The 21,813-nt window shown below is 49.7% G+C and overlaps 1 protein-coding gene across 1 annotated transcript in view; it reads left to right on the plus strand.

The window, feature by feature from the left end:
- The first annotated feature begins 205 nt into the window (after positions 1-205).
- Positions 206-21,813, plus strand: part of LOC120404244 (alpha-2-macroglobulin-like) — a 63,681-nt gene continuing 42,073 nt past the window's right edge. The window contains exons 1-12 of the mRNA XM_039536385.1: positions 206-379; positions 4,266-4,449; positions 6,383-6,539; positions 6,842-6,894; positions 11,937-11,957; positions 13,078-13,246; positions 15,264-15,348; positions 16,635-16,758; positions 20,153-20,267; positions 20,451-20,560; positions 21,024-21,185; positions 21,565-21,792. Coding sequence (XP_039392319.1) covers positions 291-379; positions 4,266-4,449; positions 6,383-6,539; positions 6,842-6,894; positions 11,937-11,957; positions 13,078-13,246; positions 15,264-15,348; positions 16,635-16,758; positions 20,153-20,267; positions 20,451-20,560; positions 21,024-21,185; positions 21,565-21,792 — 1,497 coding nt within the window. The 5' untranslated portion in view covers positions 206-290. The remainder of the gene's footprint in view (positions 380-4,265; positions 4,450-6,382; positions 6,540-6,841; positions 6,895-11,936; positions 11,958-13,077; positions 13,247-15,263; positions 15,349-16,634; positions 16,759-20,152; positions 20,268-20,450; positions 20,561-21,023; positions 21,186-21,564; positions 21,793-21,813) is intronic.

Consider the following 21,813-nt stretch of genomic DNA (forward strand, 5'->3'; position numbering starts at 1 on the left):
CAGGACAGTGTCTCACATGAACACCTCCAATAAATATCTTCGCCCCCCATTTGTCAGGGTCTGGCCAGGGACAGTCTCTGTGCCACGAGTCAGAGCTGTTGGCTCTGGCTCCTCCTCATGTACCTCTCCCCATTTCTGAAATGGTCCTGGCCCCCTGCCCTTATCTCGCCCCTCCCGGGGGCTGTTTGCAGAGAGAGGTATAAAGGGGCGGACCCAGCGGACAGCCAGGGTGCAGGGAGCCAGCGGACAAGGCTGTGTGTCTGCCTCACTCACCACCCTCGCTCTGCACCATGGGGAAGAACAGGCTGCCCGGTGGCCCCAGCATCTTCCTCCTGCTTCTCTTCCTCCTCCCTGGAGACACCTCACCCACCACCGAACCGTAAGCTGCACATGCAGGGGCTCGTGCTGCCTTCTCTTTTCTTTCCTTCATCCCCCTCACAGCTCTGCCAATGCTTAGCCACCCCCTGCTATTCCAGTCCTGGGCTCCCCTTACAGTTCTGCCAATGCCCCTCAGTTCTGCCCTGCAGCTCCCTGCTATTCCAGCCCTGGCTCCCCACACAGCTCTGCCAATGCCCCTCAGTTCTACCCTGCAGCCCCTGCTATTCCACTCTGGGGCTCCCCACACAGCTCTCGATACCTATATCCCTACCTAGACATCTTCACGAGCTTGGATCTCCCTGTGGCTTCACGGGCAATATGCCATCTGCCTTGTGGTACCTTTAGTGGATGGGCCCCAATTTCCTTGCCTGTGAGCGAGAGCTCAGAAAGGTGTTTCTCTTTTCTCTTCTTCTTTAAAGCCAGTTTGCTTCCCTTGGCAGCCACAGACTGTTCTTGTTCCCAAAGAGAGTCTGTGACCTAGATTCCTGTCTGTCAGCACAGACCCTGGCAGTGTCACACTCTGCTGGAATATCCACCTGCGGCACTGCAAACTAGCAACTTGGCTGCAACCTCGCCTCCACTGAGGGGCCTGAAGAGAGGGTGTAGCCAAGCTCAGCCAGGAGCTGGGCAGACTCAGGATATCTCTTTGGTAGCATCGACTGACAGAGAGTTCCTGTGGATGGAGCCCAACATAGATTAGAGCATTTACCCTCCAGTGCACACTCCCTTCTCCTGGTATAGCATCCCTCCTCGCTGGTGTATATGAGCAGGTGCAATTTATGCTGCCCTGATTCAGTGGGGGATGGATCTAGTCCCCTAACTCCAATGTCAGATCGCTTAACCCAATGAATGCCTTGTTAGAATTGTTTGTTTGTGTCGCGCAGTGCCTGTGCACCCCAGCTATGGATCAGGGTCCCCACTGTGCTAGGCTTTATACATATACAGAACAGGGAGACAATCTATAGCTGGCTGGAAACCAGAATTGCCATGCCACCAGAAAACCTGCCATTTTAAAATTTGTTTTCATTCCAAATGGGAACATGCAGTTTAAATTTTGAGAGGAAGGAAATTCCAGAAAATTTTGATTCAGAAACATGGACATGTTTCATTTTGATAATGTCACATTTTGTTAACAATAATATTGAATAATTATAATATAAATGTATATAAATATTATACTACAACATAATATTAGAGGGAAAATGAAACATTTTGATGTTATCAAAATGAGAAAGTTGAAACCATTTGTTTTATCATTTTTCTATTGGGCCCTTGGTTAAACTTGACATGTTCCCAGAGACCGGTTCCATTTTGACTAAACTACACTTTCCGACAGAAAACAGTTTCATCAGACTTTTTTCACCCAGCTCTATTCCATTCTGAGCATGTAGCTTGTGTCTGGTCAGATGTCTACGTCCTGCACCTTTAAATGGAGAAAAGACCACTCTGTGCTGCAGAAGCAGCTGCCGTTTTGTGTTCGGTTGCATCCTGCTGCACAGGAGAGGCTCCATTCTTCTCTCCATCTGTCTTACCGAGACCTGCCTTGTGTCCAGTCTGGTTCTCTCTGTCTCAGCTAAAGTTCATGCTGGCTGAGAGGGCAAGGGAAGAACATAATGTGATGCCAGTCACAAGTTTTATTCTGCTCCAGGAGGCATTTTATGCTGTATAATGAAGTAATCGGCATATTAATGACTATTTGGCATATATGCTTAGTTTACAGTTGACATACTCTGTCCCAAGCTGGTTGGGAGGAGAGGAGGAGGGAAGGGGTGGTGGTCACCAGGAAACTGAACAAAACCTGGGAACTTTGGCTGGGGTAGCACGTGCCCAAGAGGGTCAGATGTGGAGCGGCTGGGGTTATTGTTACTGGGTGGTAAGGCTGCTGGAGCTCCTGGGATGCTTTGGGTTGTTCAGGTCACAGTGGCTGGGGGTTTGTACCGGTGAGGGGGGGAGCCTGGGGCCAGTATCAGATCTCTCACATTCAGCCATCACCTCCAGGCTGCTTGCTCTGCTCCAGCAGGGAGAGAGGAGGCGCCTGGCTGCTGGCTCAGCAAATGCCACAGCTGCCTCTAGCAGCAAAGGGGCAACTGCAGGAAACTGCCTGCTGCCTGCTTACGGCTCAGCTATTCACTCTCATACTATGCTAATCACTGTAGTACCAGCGAGCCTGCCACTAGAATGTAAAGCAACATGCCTGTCACGTGTTGTTCCTTCTGTCATCCTCACCCCAGAGGGAGAAGTGTGTGCAGCGCAGTGCTTCATTTGTAATGAAAGAGATGCCTGGGCTCAAGCAATTAGGTGCTGGGGCTCAAGCAATTTTTTTACAAGCCCAGAGGTGCCAGGGCAATGAACTGCCAAGCCTAGAGGTGCTGGGGCTCAGCCCTGGCACAAATTAAGCACTGGAGCGGTGTCTGGTTTTGGTAGTGTGGGGGGGTTTCTGTTCTGATGTGTGAGAATCCAGCTGAGCTGCAGGGACATGTGACAGGGCGGCTGGATGAACGGGTGAGTGTCACACATCAGGCAGGACACTTGACAGCACTAAACGTAGGCCCTGGCTTTCCATGGCCTTGCTCTTTGTATCGCCATTTACAGCAGGGCAGAGGGGGTGTCAAATGCTACCAGAGCAGAACGGCACATTTCAGGCTCCCTTTGCACTCACTCTGAACCAGGTGCCAGGTGGGGGAGAATCAGCCCCCAGCCTTTATTGGCTGAGATTGAAGGTAGAGTGAAAATCACTCAGGGCTTGATCCAAAGCCCAGTGAGGTGAATGGAAAGAGTCCTATTGACTTCCATGGGCTTTGGCTCAGGCCTAACAAAGGACCAAATGGAATTTAATCAGAGCCAGGTTACGACTGCTCCTACCTAACTCTGTCACTTTGAAATCTTGGCTAAGCAAGATAAACAGCCCCCCCCCCCCCCCAGCAGAAAGCTGCGTGTCCCAGGGAGCTTCACACTGCTGCACGTCCAGCCTCCCAGCAGTGATGCTCTGCCAGCGTCTCTGCTCTGAGTCAGCAGGCTGCAGCCATGGCCGGTGAGGTCTCCTTCCGTAGCCCAAATCACTCTGTTGCTGTCATTGCTGGCAAGCTGGGTAAAGTCCTCATTAACACTTGAACCTGTAAGCGAGCACTTCTCATCCAAAGTTCTCCAGGCACATGAAGAGGGAGTGGGGGTGTAAGCAGCATCTTCAGGATCCCCATATCAGAAATGGGGAAACAGAGGCACAGAGCTGTGAAGCCCAGTAGCACACAGCATGTCACTGACACACCCAGGAATAGCAATGAGTTCTCCGGCCAAAGCCCTGGGCCACACTGCCCCTTTAGCACAATGGCCATTCCCTACATTCAGATGTCAGTGCACACGCAGCCACCCCTACATTTGTATCTCTCCATTACTGAGGGCAGCAGGTGACACACCTAGATCGACAGGCAGCTAGAGAGGAGGTTGCATTAAAGCCCTGATCCACACTCCTGTGTAACTGCCTGCCAGTCTCCATGGAGGTAGAACAAGCATTTCATCTGAGCTCTCTCCCCGCTGTTCAGATAATACAGCCAGGGGCTGTGGGATACACAAACCTCAATTAACAGCCTGGAACTTTTCAAGCCATCCCCACTCCCTGCTGGGAGCCTGAACAAACAGCCCTTGGACAGCAATTGCTGTTAGCACAGAACTAGCTCCTTCGCTCTGGGTGGTGTCTTAGCTTCCTGGCTGACCAAGCAGACTGGCTGGTATGTTACAAAAGCAAAATGAAATTCACCATCCTGTATGTACAAATTACAGTGCGGATGGATGGTCGGGGATTTGTCTGTCGCACTAGCCCATGTCCTTTCATCAGTACCTTCTCCATTCCCCATCCCCGCCCCTCTGACCTGTGTCCTTCCCCTTCCCAGGCAGTACATGGTGCTAGTGCCCTTTCTGATCCACACCAACGTTCCTGAAAAGGTCTGTATCCAGCTGACCCACCTGAACGAGTCTGTGACGCTGAGCGCCACACTGGAATATGCAGGGGAGAACAGGAGCCTGATTGCAGACGTGGTGTCGGAGAAGGACGTGTTCAAGTGCGTCCCGTTCACGGTGAGTCTCTGACCCCCACAGGGTTTATTACTTGAGTCTGTAAGATAGTGACAGCCTGGGACCAACACCTGAAAGGCCTGATATCATCAGAAATCACAAACAGAGACAGGCTTAGCTACGAGACATTCAAGGAAAACTACGGTTCTTACTGGCAGTGCTGTGGATGACTCATTAGGAGTGATCTTCAGTGGGTACTGAGCTCAGTGACCAGCATGATTCTTGGAGAGGCTGTGCTATAGGCTGTGGTTGGCTGGCTTTGTTGGGTGCTTTTCTCTCTGAGTCAGTGCTGACTTTACTGCTGAGAACTGGTCTCCCATTTCTCAAGGGGCTCCACAAGCCTCTGAGTGTGGCCAGAAAGAAAGCCATGGAAGAAGGAGGTTAGAGAACTTCCTCAAGACCATTGACATCTGTCAAGGCTGAATCCTCACTCTGTCACTCCGAGTTCAGAAGGTGGGGGCCCGCAAGGATTCTAAAAATTAATACTGGCCAGTCCAGGCTTGTATTAAACTCCCAAGGTTACAGCTTCTCTCTGACCTTGGCTTGATAAAAGCTGCCACCACCCAAATGCAAAAAAAACCCTTGGACCCTGGAAGGAGCACTTGGGAATTCCTCCCTGTGAGGTACCCTCAAGCCCTTCCTCCCCCAAACTCCGGGGAAGCGCTGAGAAAGAAACTAAAGGAAATTAGCTGTTGCCCCCAGCCAATCAAACAGAATGCACAGACCTATTAAAATATCAAAAATCTAATCCTGTTCTTTAAAAAGGGAAATTTTATTTAAAACAAAAAGAAAGAAATTGCTAGATTTTAAAAGAGCAAAAATTCCAACAATTAAGCACCCAAAATAGCTTCTTGGGGGTTCAGCTTAAAGGTTACAAGCAAACAAAAGCATCAGGGGTTAGCACAGAGGAGATCCACAAGCCAAAATAAAGAAATAACTTAATCATGTCTATCTAAACATTCCCTATCCCAATGAGTCCTGCTAGGTATGGAAAATAATTTTTCGTACCTGGTTCAAACCTTACACAGCATTTCTGCTTATAGCACTGCTGTTCCATGTTCCTGCAGCCCAGAGAGAGCAACCACAACCAAAGGGAAAGTTTATTTTCCCATTTTAAAAAGTTCTAGCCTTCCCATTGGCTCTTTTGTTTGGGTGCTCACTTTTTTTTCTTTTACCTGTGGGCTTGTTAACCCTTTACAGGTAAAGCAAGCAGAGAACAGACCAAGAGGGATTTTACAGCTAACTGGTGGGCTGGGTGTACATCAAAGGGAGCTATCCCCCCTTCATTTATTACAACATCAATGAGATCATCTTGTGCCTCTCCTCGGGGCCAGTTTAGGATTTCTCCCTGCAGCTCTCCAGGCTGGCTGGGAGGACAGTAGAAGAAAATGGACCCAGCACAGAAGTAATTACTCAAATGTAGCTTCCCATTTTCCGCCATCACTGGGATTCACAGCTGGGGGGACACGATCACAGTCCATCAATCCCTTTGAGGAAGGAGCATAACAAGGGAAGGGAAATGACCCCCAGTCTTGGCAAGAGGCAGCACAAGGGGTGATGGGCAGAAGGAAAAGCTGAGACTAAGACATTGGGGGACGTTCTTAAGATACAAGCTACTGAGGTGGAGAAGTCAGAGTCTCCTGGTAGGGAGGGGACGGATGGGGGAGCAGGCAGAGTCTCCTCTGGAGGAGGTGGTAGAGGCCCCATCACTGCAAAGATTCTGGCAGTATAGAGGAGACATTAGTGGGGATGGAGGAGAAGAGTCCTGCAAAACCAGGGTGAGGTCAGACTGGCAGAGCCCCAGACCCCACAGTCCCTGATTCTGGTAGGTACGTGGTGACCTTTTTGTTTTGGTTCCATGTACAACTCCAGCCTCCAAAGGCTCAGTGAAGAGGGGAGAGTCTCTAAGGCAAGTGGCTCTTTTGCTGTTTTCCAGGTTCCAAAGTCCAGCAGCTCATCATCAGCGTTTCTCACGGTGCTGGTGAAGGGGCCGACGCTGGAGTTCAGGAGCCGGAAATCGGTGCTGGTCAAGAACTCAGAGAGCCTGGTCTTTGTCCAGACGGACAAACCCATCTACAAACCAGGACAAACAGGTACAGGAAATCAGGTGGGGAATTATATACAGAGCAGGAAATCCTCCCTGCCTCCCCAGAGACCCCACAACTCGTCACTAAGTTAGTACAGCTGGCAGTAACCCTGCCTTCCCACCTCCTCCCCACCAGTCATAAACCTGGGCAGTGTGGTGCATGCATCCAACCCTGCCATGTGTCCATGGGTCATTGCATCTGGGCCAAGCATGCACACAGCATCTGCCTCAATGACTGATGGTCCCTGGGTGAGCGGCTGCAAGTTTAACAGTGAAAATCTCTTTCTCTCTCAATCATGGTCTCCGCAGTTCTGTTTCGTATCGTCTCTCTGGATGAAGACTTCCATCCCCTGAAGGAGAAGGTAGGTCTGATCACTGATCAGTTTCCATGGCTGACATGGTGAGCGCTGATGATGACCCTTTTAAAGTCCTTTGTGATTCCTGAGGAATTTCTTTCTATTAACATCTTCTAGCACCATAAAAGTGACTGTGTAAAGCAAGTGATGCCTTCTGACTCCCCACATCTTCTTTATAAGGGTCAGATTCTGCCATGATTTACACTCCATTCAACTTCATTGACAAGTGTACATAGGCCAGAGTACGTCCTTTTATGGCATAATATGAATCATGCTTTATTATAATGTAAAACTGGCTAATGTCAAAACTTTTTGGCAGTTTTATTAAATCATGATTAATTTAAACATAAGTCTTTTGCAAATACAAAAAGAAAAACATACAACAGTCTACAACAGCAACATCATATAAAACATATACAACCTTAAAAGGTCAATTAGAGTGCACAGGTTGTTCCTCCATCTCCTGAAGGTAAAAATGGGGCAAGCTGTAATCTGGAAGAGTACAGATCTTAGAGCAAAATTTAAGAAAAGCAATACAAGCTCTATGACTTACAGTAAAACCATCCACCTCAGCATGTAAAAACAAAGGAGGAGTAGAATTATTTTGAATGATCTCTAAGGCCAAAATTTGGCCCCTAAATCAAACTTCAGCCTCATAGATCATCTAACATTATTTTTGCATTAAAGATTCTTAGCACTGGGGCAGCTCTGTTCCCAGCATATGGGCAGGTAAAACAGAGCACCCCTTGGCCAGAGCTAATGGCCTTTTGTTTTAAGTCTTCATGATAAGGAAACCAGTGGCCTAAATGATGAAACTTTATCCCTAAATAAGTAAAAGCACAGACTTGTTTTGTTCTTCCCAAAAATCATGACTTTGGGCTTATAATTGAGAACTAGGCCTTGAAAGTTATAATAAGAGAAAAAACAAGATAATAACCATCGAAGGCCACTTGGATGCTGCAATAAAACAACCGTGCCATCAGCATATAACAACACTACTCTTAATTTGCAGGGGAGAGAAATGATCTTCCTTTACAACATCACCACTTCATTAAGATATACATTAAAAAAAAAGCAGCACTGGAAAGCAAACCTGGCATACTTCCCTAGAAATAGGGGAAACAGTACATTCCCCATTGGCTTTAGTTCTTAACCTCACCATAGTGCACTGGTGTAGAGCCTCCAAAATATGCAAAAGTCTTAGATCGATTCCCATCCTTCTTAATTTTGCCCAAAGTTTTTCTTGGTTAATAAAATCAAATGCCATCTTTAGATCTATGAAAGTAGCATATAAACTACTACCATTAACCACAGTATATTTATAAATCATATAGGATAAAATAATTATCCACTGTGGCTCCACCAGACCTAAAGCTGGACTGCTCTTTGTGTAGCAAATTACCCTCTAAAGCCCATATTTCAAGTTTAGAGAGTAAAAATCTGCATTAAATTTTTCCTGCCACATCTAACAGACCAATAGGTCTACATAGAATCATAGATTATTAGGGTCAGAAGGGACCTCAAGAAATCATCTAGTCCAACCCCCTGCTCAAAGCAGGACCAATCCCCCAATACCCCCCTCAAGGATCAAACTCACAACCCTGAGTTTAGCAGGCCAATGCGCAAACCACTGAGCTATCTCAGAATTCTTTCTAGCCCCTTTTTTAAAAATAGGAACTATAATAGTGAGCCAGACAGAATGCCTCCGCTATGATTCATGACAGTAAATAATTTAGCCAAATCTGGGGACCACCAATTAGGATTATCCTGAGAAACTTCATCAGAGAGAAAATCTTCTGCTAGAGGTTTTTTTTCCATTGTTGGGCTAAAATTAATGAGTGGACTTCACTGTACTGTACTGAAAGCCAGAGTGGTAAATCAAAGAGAGGATTCCTCATTGCATCAACTATGGTAGAATTAGATTTAAAAACTGGTTGAGGGGAATCATTAAAGACCTGGCCAAAATGTACTATCCAAGATTCATGATTAATATGGGGTTCATCATTCAGAGTAGATCTACCAGAACCCGTGGCCACCATCTTTTAAAATGTGTAAGAATTTTTAGCCTTAGCTGCTGCTTCAAAACCCTTCCACAAGGATCTAAGATATTCTTGGTTTTTCTGATATAATAAGCCTTTATATTGTCTTCTGGCAACTACTAAATTATGAAGTAAATTAGGAGATGGATTGCATCTTACCCTGTTAGCTAGACAGGCTAAAGCTGTCTTTTCCTTCACACCCATCTGCATCAAGCCAAGTGTACTTATCTTTGAAATAATTTTTAGAATAGTTAAAAGAAAAATCAATTTGTTCAGAGACGAGTGGTTGCAAGGACTTTCCCAGCAACTCATATGATTCACAAATTTGAGAGGAATTCAAGGACAATAGTGATGTCTCTGAGAAATCTAACATCAGAGTCTTCCAATCTCCTAGACCATTTGTCAGGAATGGCTGAGCTTTAGTCTTTGTAACCACATTTAATTAAGGCATCCTCTCCATGGATAATAAAAATCTCACTAGAAAGAGCACAACATTGTAATTACAGAGAAATCCCTACAATGATGAATTACACAGGGATAATAATATTATCAATACCATTCCCGGCAGTCAATTAAACTTATGTGAAATGTCCCCTCACTTCTTCCATTTACAGGTATCATATTAAACTTATCCAATAATACCTTCTGGTTTTGTCCAGAGATGTTAACCATCTGATCTCCAGAGTTTCAGGGGGGAAGTTCAAAAATCTTCTCAGTATTTTCTTCCCCTCATACTTGGGAAAGAGATTCATCTTGCCCCTGGAGCAGGGAGTGAAAAATGTCCTATTAGGATCTTGTTGCCAGAGATGAATAAACTGGAAAGAGTCCAAAGGAGAGCAACAAAATTTATAAGAGTTTTCAAAAACCTGATCTATGAGGAAAAGTTGAAAGAATTGGGCAATGCTTAGTCTAGAGAAGAAAAGGCTGAAGGCAGGGCCGGTGCAAGGATGTTTCGCGCCCTAGGCGAAACTTCCACCTTGTGGCCCTCACATCTCCCTATGGCAGCTCCCCCCGTCCACCCTGAGGCACGCCCCCACCCGCCCCAGCTCATCCCTGCTCCGTGCATGAGCACGAGCACCCCGAGCACGCCATGGCTGCTTCACTTCTCCCACCTCAGATTAGGCGCCACAAGCCTGGGAGGTGGGAGAAGTGAAGCAGCCACGGCGTGCTCAGGGAGGAGTGGGGCAGGGGTGAGCTGGGGCGGGGAGTTTCCCTGCGTGCCGCCCCCCCCCCTTCACTTGCTGCAGGCAGCCCTCCCTGTGCTCCCCTGCCCCAGCTCCCTCGGCCTAAATGAAGATCCAGCTGCCGCAGTCGCTGCCGAAGAAAATGGTGCCCCCCAAATCCCAGCGCCCTAGGCGACCGCCTAGGTTGCCTGAACGGTTGCACCAGCCCTGGCTGAGGGAGGACTACATAATAAATTGCTTACAGTTGGTGGAGCTAAGAACCTCCCTCTATCTTCTGTTACATCTTAAAAATCATAATCCTCTGATTGTGGCATCCTAACGGGCCCTTTGAATACAGGAAACAGAATTTCAGGACAGAGGGAATGAACAGCAGGGCAGATGAATCTACAGAGGCAGATCATTATTCTGAACATAAAGGAGCAGGCTAGTGTAACAGGGAGAGTATGATCACTTCATCTGATCACAAGGAAACGTAAAACACTACCAGAGAAGTTAGTGCTTTGAACAGAATTGCAAAGAATAACTATCAAAGAAGAAGCAGTTGCTTCCCACCTGCCAAGTAATAACTGGCTTCTCCCAAGCTTAATTTGTAATGAAAGAGATGTGCTATGAATTTGTAATGAAAGAGGCTCAAGCAATTAGGTGCTGGGGCTCAAGCAATTTTTTTACTTTCATAACTGACACAGAAAGCCCAGAGGTGCCGAGGCTATGAACTGCCAAGATCAGAGGTGCCGGGGCTCAGCCCTGGGACAAATTAAGCACTGGGCTTCTCCATTTGATAGGCATCATTAATACCAGAGCAAAGTGGGCATAAAATGTTGCCAAATGAGGCTGGTTGCTGTGTGCCCCACTTTGCACTGGTGTGAGTGACAGCACCACGGTGGGCTAGCAGTGAGTCAGGCCCTGAGGAGATCACTTCTGTCTTGTGGGAAGCCATGTGAGTGGGCCTCAAGACCCCTGTACCTGGCTCTGTCCCACCTTCCTGCACATCGTACACTGTGATCTAGCTGACCCCACCTCCATAACCTCACTGCGAGTTTGCAGGAGCAGGGGTCCCTGAGGAAACATCCCAGCAACAGGCTCCACCTGATGCTGCAAAGCAGGATACAGAGAATTGAGTTGCCACCTGAAAGCCCTGGAAACCAGCAACTTTCCAAATGGCTAAACGCTCAGGGGCACATTTCTAAAATGCCTCAGTGACTTAGAAACCTAAGTCCCATTTTCAGAAGTGACTTGGGCACTTTGGGCCAGATTGCCTAAGGGATTTAGATGCCTCAAGCTGCAGGTAAGTACCTAGTGGGATTTTAAAAAGCACATAGGTGGGTTAGGAGACTAGCTCCCATTGGCTGCAGTGGGGAACTAGATACCTCAGCACTTGGAAACTCCACTCGGTGCCTGTCTGCATTGTTGGGCACCTAAACAAATCTGCCTCCTTTACAAAGTCTCACTGAAAGTCAGTGGCTCTTTGGCTCCTAAGCCACAAAACCTCAGAGTTATGTAAGTGCCTGATTCCCATTGAAATCAATGGCCTAAAGTGCCTAAGTCATTTTTAAAAGGCTCCTAAGTCACTTAGGTGATTTTGAAATTTTTACCCTGAATCCTCTAAATGCAAAACGAAGTGTTTAATTTCACAGCTGTGTTAAACTGACCAGTTCAGGTGCTAAAACATTAGAAGGTTCTGCTGGAGTTTCCCATTGAGTAACAGAGAGCAAGGGGCAGAGGGAAATGCAGAGGAGAGACGCAGAAGTCCCCTGAACAGGGTAAATGAGCTCAGTGCACGTCTGACCTGTATTTCTAACTCTGCTTCTCCCCGTTTTTCCCACAGCTTCCATTGGTCTACATCAAGGTAAGTGACCCATTGATTTTTACTCTCATAGCCACTAGCTGAAAGCTGGGGCTGCTGCAGGGATGGGGAGACTCCTGTGCTCCACAGCAGAGGGAGGGTGTAGTGTGGTGTTCATTGTGAATGGGTAGTGCAGCCACTAGAGGGCTCCAAAAAAGGAAGTAAGGGTAAGCCTGTGTGAATAGGAAATAGAGACCTGCATTCACCCACCCCACCCACCCTTGCAGCTGAGTCTCTGGCATCTCACCTGCAGCGCAACATTGGAACATGACCTGGAAAGGGGGAAAATGGGCCTGTGACCTTTTCTGATTCTTTAGGTTGTTTAAAGGAGCCTGAAAAGGGTCTTTTGTGAAAGTGAGCCCTGGTCCGCACACAGATTTCATGCCAGTTTAACTGTGTCAGTCAGGGGTGCAATTTTATAGCAAAGTAGTTACACCGGTGCAGCCGCTAGTGTGGGCCCGTTTATACCAGCATAGAGGTGCCTTATACTGGCACAGCTCATTCCCCTTCCCATACAGGGATAAACTAGACTGGTCAAAGATATACTGGCTGCCTGAAGAGGAGTAGCAGCTCAAACAACATATTTAAGACCAGATGAGCATTTCCATAGCCCATTGCCTTCCACATACCTGCATGGGGAGGGTTTTCTCAGCCCCAGAGGTAACTTGAGTATTTCAATCCTCAGCCAGAGCAGTTGCCAGTTCTCAAACTGCAAATATAACATTCAAGCTCCCAGGCATATAAACTCATCGCATCCTGCCATCTGTGTACTGGTCTCTTAGCCTTGCTTCCTCCTTGCCCACTCCATGGATGTGGGATGTTGATCAGGTGGGCAGACAATGGAATAGATTCAGTGCTGGTATCTGGCTGTTTAATCACATGCTGATTGCACAGGACTTGACTGGTTAATCCTTACAGACTACTGGGAAAGTACAGAGCTGGCCGCCAGATGCCCTAACCTCATCTATAGGAGAGGGAGATGATCGTATATATCCTGTATCTCTGCCGAACATTGGACTGCAACTGACCTGCTCTCCAGCTTCGTGCTGTGTAGACACCCTGCCTGTAAACGAAAGGTTAAGAGTCATCCTGTCATGTGACCTTGTGCTCTCCTTACCTCTAGGACCCACAGAAGAACCGCGTGTACCAGTGGCGAGAGGTGGAGTTAAATGTGGGCCTCACCCAGCTCTCCTTCCACCTAACCTCCGAGCCCATCCAAGGCACCTACAACGTGGTGGTGCAGAAGGAGTCGGGGACCAATCTCGAACATCCCTTTACTGTGGAGGAATATGGTAAGGAAGGGTCCCACTCGTGCTGGGGCTGGGGGTGCTGGAAGCAGGAGCAACCGTCTGGGATTCATCCATTCCAGGCACAAAAATCCAGTTCAGGATTGTCTGGGGTGTAGGTGAGTAAGAGTGGTCTGAGGAATGGGCCAGAAAAACACTGGATGCTTTAAGGGATCAGGATCTGAGCCCCCATCCAGTGGTGTATAGCTTTCTCCTAAGCACTTGAACTGTCAGGGTCACTGTTCACTGTAAGCCTGGGAGTATCTGGGTGGAATACAAAGGCCTATCCCTCGGGCCTACTGGATTTGGGCTGTGATTCCAGCCTCAGTACAATGCAGCTTTATTTTTGTGTAGGGTATTTCCTACCAGTTGTGTGCAGTATGTGGTATGGATGCAGAACAAACTATGTGAATGCTGCATTTCAGTGGCAAAGTTTGCTCCCCCTGTGCTCTGCCAATGAAACTGGCTTAACTCACATCTCCTTTCTCCCCTTCTCCCACTCTGGTCTTCACACCTTTGTCCTTGCGGCCCCTGGCACCCAGAACATCTTCAAACTTTCAAAATAAATAAATAAAGACACTTTGGCTGGAGACCAAGCCTGGAAAACATCAGCCCCAAAGGACAAACTTTTGGAAGGTTTATGGGGAAAGGAAAATGAGGCCAGCAGGGGTGGTAGATTCTCAAAGAACCTTAATTATAGTGGTTGCCACTAATCACCCAAGGAGAGAGAAATTACAGCTCTGTCTAGTCTAGGGAAATGTACCACTCCATCCCCCATCCCAACCACTTGTGAACTGTCCCACAGAAGTGCTCCAGCCACTTACAAGCATTCCAAGAGCTTGCTCTCAGCAAGCCTAAGAACCAGCTCATTCTGAATGGGTTAGTAACAGTGGCTCCACTAGTCCTCTTGCTGCTGTCTGACAGGGCACTCTGAAACTTCCCAGAATCCACTGCTTCTGGGGTCTGTGCTGGGAACTGCGGGATGGGTACCACAGGGTGTCACAACTGAAGGGCTTTAAAGCAGTGCTCTTGTAGGGCAAACCCGCAGAGCTCCAAACACCTGTTAGCATGGCAGTGGGGCACAGTGACCAGCCTGTGCTGCAGCTGGGCCGATCTCACTGGTTCCAGTGCTCCAGCGTGACCTGGCTCTGGACAGACTGTCACCTCCTTGCTTGGGATGCCTCTGTGTGTGCCACTCCCAGCCATGCTGGCTTTTGCCTGAGCCTTATAGCTACAGCAGCTCTTATTGAGTTTGCTCTCCACTCTCGCCCCCCACCCTTCCCACCCTGCCAGTGTCTCTCTCCCATTATAACCCCCTCATTCAGTTAGTTCAGAACTTCTGAGAAAATTCACTGTGGGGCTGAAACTTGACATTCTAGTGCCCAGCCAGGAGGCGAATGCAGTCTGTGAGCTCAGCCAGCAGGAAACAATATTTGCTTTTACCGTGTTATGAAACAGCTTTTATCTGACTATTTTCATGCAGGGATAAGTTTAAAATGGCTGAACTTTCGGCACCAGATTAACTGGTGCAGTCTGTCTGCTTTGTACCACTCCAGGGATGCAAAGTAACCAGGCTTATGGCTGCTTTGCTTCCCTGGAGCAGCACAGGAGCCAGAGCACACAGTGAATGTGGCCCTTTACATCTGGTGAGTGACGATGGTGCACTGGGGAGTCGGGCCCTCACTAGGTATCACTTGCGTAGCATAGGTTGGAATAAAGCCTATAAAGCAACGACAGCCCGGAGGTCGGGGTTGGGCAAGGGGAGCAAAGGGGAGAGGAGCAGGGGTTACGGTGTCTTTCTCTTCAGTTCCACAATCCCTGGCCAGATCCTCAGCTGGTGTAAGGTGGCACAGCTGCACTGACGGCCATGGAGCTGTGGTGATTTATAGCAAGCTGAGGATCTGGCACCATGCGTTGGGGATGGGAGGGGGAGAGGCTGTGTCTGTCACTCAGTGGGGAAGTGACAGTGATGTACACGTGTTCCCACCACTCTGCTCAACTCTGGCCCGTCTCTCCCACTCAGTGCTGCCCAAGTACGAGGTGTCGGTGAAGCTGCCCAAGAAAATCACCATCCAGGACGAGGAGCTGAAAGTGGCCGTCTGTGGTCTGTGAGTCGCGGGGTTTGAGTCACTGTTCTTTGTGCTCGTCCACCATTGCCTTCCCACTGCTACCCCAGAAACCAAAGCTGGAGAAGGACCCGGGTCACTTTCTCTCCATCCCCAGGGGCCCTGGGCAGGATTGTTCCTACTGTCTAGTCTGCACCCATCCCAAGAAATGGGGCTCCTCTCCCTGTCCCAAGAAACAATGCCTCAGCCCCGTACAGCTCCCTTTCAGAATGTTTTTCTCTGTTATTCAACCCAAATTTCCCCTTTCTTAACATCATTCCATCCTTCCTAATCAGCCCCCAAGTGCCTCCTTAAATAATCCCAGCCCCCCTTCGTGATGCCTCCTTCAGACACTTGTAGGCAGAAATTATGCCCCTTCTTAGACATCCCATAACCAGACTCTCTAGATTTAACTCTTCCTTCCCTCCTCATAAATCCCTCCCTTCAGCTCCCTGCTCATATTTCTTGCTCTTCTCTGAACTTCCTCCAATTTGTCAATGGCCTTTGGGTAGGAGGTGCCCGGAGCTGAAAACAGTGCTCCAGAGGCATTGTGTAGCAGTGACAGGAGATGATAATCCCTCTCTATACAGCGTTAGTGCCAGGGGCAGCTCTAGGTATTTTGCCGCCCCAAGCACAGCAGGCAGGCTGTCTTCGGGGGGTTGCCTGCGGGAGGTCCCCGGTCCTGTGGATTCGGCAGCCCGCCTGCGGGAGGTCCACCGAAGCCGTGGGACCAGCAGACCCTCCGCAGGCATGCCGCGGAAGGCAACCTGCCTGCCGCCCTTGCGGCAACCGGCAGAGCACCCCCCGCGGCTTGCCGCCCCAGGCACGCGCTTGGCGTGCTGGTGCCTGGAGCTGCCCCTGGTTAGTGCGACCCCACCTGGAAGACAGTGTTCAGCTCCAGGCCTCACAGCTCTGAGGAGACTGCACCTGGAATATTGTCTACAGGTCTGGGCTCGTCCGTACCAGAAAGGTTTGGCCAAATAGGAGGGAGCTGGGAGAAGGGAAACTCAACTGATTAAGGCGCAGAAGAGCCGGAATATCAGGCAACATTTCCTAATGGGGGCAGGCCTGCTGGGTCATGGAATAATCTCCCTCGGGAAATACCTGGAGCCCTGTCACTTGAGTCACTGAGAAACAGGACTAGCCCAAGCTCCAGAGAATAGACATTAGGAAACCAGCAACAGAGTCCTCAGGGGCAATGGTATAAAGGGCCCCAAAAGGCCTCTTCTGTCTGACTCTGTCTCCCCGTCTAAGCACCTTGTGTCTCTTTAACCCCTCTCTGGTTACAGATACACCTATGGGACCCCTGTCCCTGGCCTGTTCAATGTCCGTGTGTGCCGGAGATTCTCCCAGTCCAGGTCACACTGCTATGGAAGAGAGGCCGAGGCTGTGTGTGAGGAATTCACCAGACAGGTGAGTCCAAGGCCCATCCCATAGGCAGCAGGTGACGTCTTGAGGAGGGTGTTGGGATTTTGTGGTTCCCAATGAGTAAGATGCTGGGCAGAATCAAGGGACTTTGATTCGATGCGATTCAATTAGATGTGATTCAACAAGGCTTTATTCAATGTGCACAAAGGGAGAGCCCCTGGTACCAAAAATCAGGCAGAGTCCCTCCAGCTAGGAGCCCCTCCCCTTGTTATTTTATAGCACATGGCACTTACATAACAAGTTACATAACACAAACCTCTAACCAATCAGATTTAACCTTTCCATATATGGGGTTGTTTATCACATGCTCATAGTTCTCCAGTCCACATGCTGAGCTCCCCCCCCACCCCCCGGCCTTCTCTAGAATGTTCCTAGGCTGGTGAGCCACAGCCTGCTTCCCTATGCATAAGCACCCTGCAAACCACATTTTATCCAAAATGAACACAAGCATACCCTTCAAGGGTGATCTGTGTCTGTCAGAGGGGATTGTTAGACCTCAGCGGGGATTCTGTGTTTTGGGTTGGGCTCTGTCTCACAGGAGGGAGGTATTGGTTAGAAGGAGGTGAGGCCAGGGCTGGGGGATATAAATTATGAAGAAAACCTCCTCGGGTGAAATCCTGGCCCCATTGAAATCAATGGCAAAACTCCCATTGACATCAGTCAGGTCAGGATTCACCCCTGGATGGATGTTTCTTCTAGCTGGGAAAGAGAAGATGCTGAGAGGTTTTTGTATCAGTGAATGGGATTGAGATGGGGAGGGGAGCTTAGCAGAGCAGAGGAGAAAGCAAGAGGGAACTGTAGGATCTGGAAGAGAGAGAGAACTCAGGAGGAAGAAGAAAGAGAGAAACCGGGCAAGGAGGTAGAGAGAATGGGGTAGAACAGGCCTGCACAACATGCGGCCCACGGAGCCTCACTGTACGGCCCGCGAGGGGATTCTAAATCCCCTGCACACGGCGCTCTGTGGGCAGCCCAGAGCCCTTTAAATCCCAGCCGTGGCAGGGGAGCAAAGAGCTCTGGGCTGCCGGCAACTGCAGGGAGCACGGAGCCCTTTAAATCCCAGCCGCGGCCGGGAATCAAAAGGCTCTGGGCTGCCCGCAGCTGCGGGGAGCACGGAGCCCTTTAAATCCCAGCCGCGGCCGGGAATCAAAAGGCTCTGGGCTGCCCGCAGCTGCAGGGAGCCCAGAGCCCTTTAAATCCCAGCCGCGGCTGGGAATCAAAAGGCTCTGGGCTGCCTGCAGAGATTCCCGGCCGCGGCTGGGATTTAAAGGGCTCATGGCTCCCCGTGGCTGCGGGCAGCCCAGAGCCGTTTGAATCCTGGCACGCGGCTGCTGTTTGCCCCCTCCCCGGACCCCTGCCCCAACTGCCCCCCAGGACCCCCACCCCCTATCTAACACGCTGGTCCTTGTCCCCTGATTCCCCTCTCCCGGGACTCCTGCCCCTAACTGCCCCCCATGACCCCACCCCCTATCTAAATGCTGCTGCTCTTTGTCCCCAATTGCCCCCTCCCAAGACCCCTGCTCCAACTGCCCCCTGGAACCCCAGCCCCTATCTAAGCCTCCCGGCTCCTTGTCCTCAACTGCCCCCTCCTGAGACCCCCAACTTTCCCCAGGACCCCACCCCTACCTGTCCCCTGATAAACCCCTGGGACTCCCATGCCTATCCTACTGCTGCCTGTCCCCTGACTGCCCCCCCGCACCTCCGCCCCCGCCCACCCTCCCTGCTCCCTGTCCCGTGACTGCCCCCTGTAACCCCCAGCCCCCTTACCGTGCCACTCAGACCAGCATGTCTGGCTCCATGCAGCTCCAGACACATTGCTGCCCTGCTCCCCTGTGGAGCCCACAGCCCCCCCCCCCACCCCCCAGCACCTGCCTTCCAGATTTGAACACCTCAAAATTCAGGAGTGCTCAAGCTCAGTTTGGGCAGCTGTTACTTCATTTCTCCCAAATCAAATATACTGATCCACTGTAACTTGCTGTAGAGAAAGCAGGATAAAATTGAGCAAGAAATGCTTATTAGCACTGGAATTGCTATTTTCAACAGCCATTGCCTTTTTGTTTGTTTAAAAGGAAGACAGTGATATTGCATTGGCAAATTCCCCATAGAAAGAAAGAGTGGAACAAAAGAATAATAAAGGCACCTCAACTTTTCCTCATTTATGGAGGACAGTCTTATAATATGCATCCAGATATCCTCCAATCACACAAGCTGAAAATTGTTCCACTTTACTGCAGCTCTGTAACCATATGGGAACCAGTCCTGTTTGTGTTCTGTGCACATCCAAAATTCCTGCTGAATGACCTGCCCTGGGAGCGAGTTACCAGTGACCCAGGGCTGGGGAGGCAGGAGGTGTGTGTGGGGGGGAGGCATTAGTGGGGGGGAGCCCAGGGCTGGGGCAGCAGCAGGGTGGGGGGAGGGCACTGATGGGGAGGAAAGGGGGAAGCCCAGCGCTGGGGCGGCAGGGGGTGTGGGTCAGTGGGGGGAGAGCCCAGGATTGGGGCAGCAGCGGGGAGCCCGGGGCTGGGACAGGGGGCAGCCAAATTTGCTTTTGCTTGAGGCAGCAAAAAACCTAGAGCCGGCCCTCCTGGGTTCCCCCAGCCGCCGGAGCCCCAAGCCCTTTAATTTGACCCTGAGGGCTCCCAGCCACCTCTTCAGCTGGGAGCCCCCGGTTGATTTAAAATAAAGTATCACCTCCCCACCCCCAACCTTCCTTTTTGGCCCACAGCTGTTTTGGTGGGGCGGCGCTGGGGAAGGAGGGTTTGTTTCTGCAGGGCTGGACGTTTCTGCGGGGCCGGGAGGTTTCGGCCCTCGGCTGTTTTCTTTGGAGTAATGTGACCCTCGCCGCTTTACGAGTTGTGCAGGCCTGGGGTAGAGCAATAAAGAGAGAGAGGGAGAATATGAAGGAGAAGAAAGTAAGAGAGAAAATAGAAGTAGGTTAGACAGAGATAGTTGGAGGAGAAGAAAGAGAGAGAAGGAAAGAGAGAAGGAGGAAGAGGGAGAATGTGCCTGGAGAAAGAGAGAGGATTCCATGGATGGATAAAAGACACAATTGGATTTATCAAACTGATGGGAAGTTGCAGATCTAGGGGATCTGATCTGAACAGTCAGGGAATCAGGTGTGTAACCTGGAGAACAGGTGATGAAATGCATCACAGAGAGCAGCATGTTGGATACGTCACTGGGGACCAGCGATGCCTGGATTGGTTTGTTGAGGAAGAAGGGAAAAGAGGGAGTCAGGTTGGATCAAGCGAGTAAGAGGATGGGATTAAGGCAAATCAAGCAAGGCAAATGTCTCAGGTGCTGAGGCATCTGTTCCTGTTGCACACGGACCTGAATTGTACAGGGATTTCCATGGTAATTTCCTCTTTGGTCTCTGGCTCAGGCGGACGTTCGAGGCTGTGTCTCCAATGTGGTGAAGACTAAAATATTCCAGCTCAAGCGAAAGGCTTATGAGATGAAAATTGAGGTGCAAGGCAAGCTCACGGAAGAGGGTACAGGTATGCATCATGCTGCCCTGGTGGAGCTGTGGGGCTGCACTGCAATAGCAGTGGGTGTTGCAAGCCAGCACTGAAGGTCACTGGCAGAGCTGGACAATTGCTGGGGGGGCAAGATTGGAGCGTCTGGAAGTGCTGCAGGTCAGTGCATTAGTTCAAGCCCTTCTTTGCTGTGTTTTCTTGCAGGGGTGGAGTTAACTGGGACAGGCTTCAGTGAGATCACAGGCATCATGAGCAAAATCAGCTTCGAGCAGGTGGACTCTCATTACATACCAGGGATCCCTTTTTCTGGGCAGGTAGGGAACCTCTGAGAGCCCAGGAAATTGCCTGACATGAGTGTGCTTGGCTGTGGAGAATGAGAACTTGCAAATGGAAAAGGGAAAACGTGGGAGGATCACAGGAGCCATCTCCCTCTGCCTCTACACATGCTGCGGTATCCTTGCCATTGGTGGGAATTGCAGCACCTTCCTCTGACCCCCTGGTGCTGTCAGAGACAGGATACAGAGGAGAAGGTCCATTGGTGTGAGCCGGCACAGTCCTTCCCATGTTCCCAATCACACACACTGTGAGGACGTGCCACCTCCTCAGGTGGTTCAGACTCACCCAGCACGTTCATACAAACCTGGCCCTTGGTCGGCTCTGTAAGAAACACCCTCTGGAGCTGCCTCAGGGGAATAACATGGGCAAAGGGCCATTAAGACTGTGGGGACTCCTTTCCCTGCCTCGTATAAGCAACGGAGATTGGATTTGTTCCTTTAGGTGAAGCTGGTGGACGGGACCGATGCTCCAATCGCCAATGAAACAATCCGGATTTTCATAGGGGGAAACAAATATGAAGCCAACTACACAACGAATGAAGAGGGCCGAGTCTGGTTTTCCATAGACACTGTCAACTTCACAGACACCTCCATTCAAATCAATGTGAGTGGCTGAATCCAGGGAGCTAGGGGATCTGAGATGTCACAGGCTGAGCTTCAGGGGAGATGTCCGTGGGTTTATCGATCTCTCCGCCCATCGGGAGATAAAACAAAGAGTTTATTGGCTGGGAATTTCAGTCTCCTCCTCTCTGTCTTGCTCTCTCTCTGTCTGCCCCTTGCTCTCTGAGTCTTGCACACACTCTGTCATTCTCCCTCTGGTTCTCTCTCTCTCCACACGAGCATGGAAAATAGAGATCAATGCACTGTGCACTGAAAAATCTGCCAAGAAAATGTTTTTAGAATTACCCACTTTTTCCTTCTGAAATGCTAGTAGACTTGTTACTCACTTTTTGATCTGATGTAAAAACATTCGTCTTTCTCAGGCAAACCATAAATCTGAACTGAATTGTTACGACGCATACTGGGTCACCCCTGTGTATGGTAATGCCGCTCACACAGCAACACGCTTTTACTCCCTGAGTAAGAGCTTTCTCAAAATCGAGCCTGTGTCTCACACTTTAAGCTGCGGCTCCAATGAGATGATCCGGGTGCACTACATCCTGAAGCCAGAGGCCTTGGGGGAGCAGAAGGAAATCGTCTTTTACTATGTGGTAAGCCCAGACCTAGTGACC

Source organism: Mauremys reevesii, linkage group 1 (genome assembly GCF_016161935.1).
Source record: "Mauremys reevesii isolate NIE-2019 linkage group 1, ASM1616193v1, whole genome shotgun sequence".
Lineage (NCBI taxonomy): Eukaryota > Metazoa > Chordata > Testudines > Geoemydidae > Mauremys > Mauremys reevesii.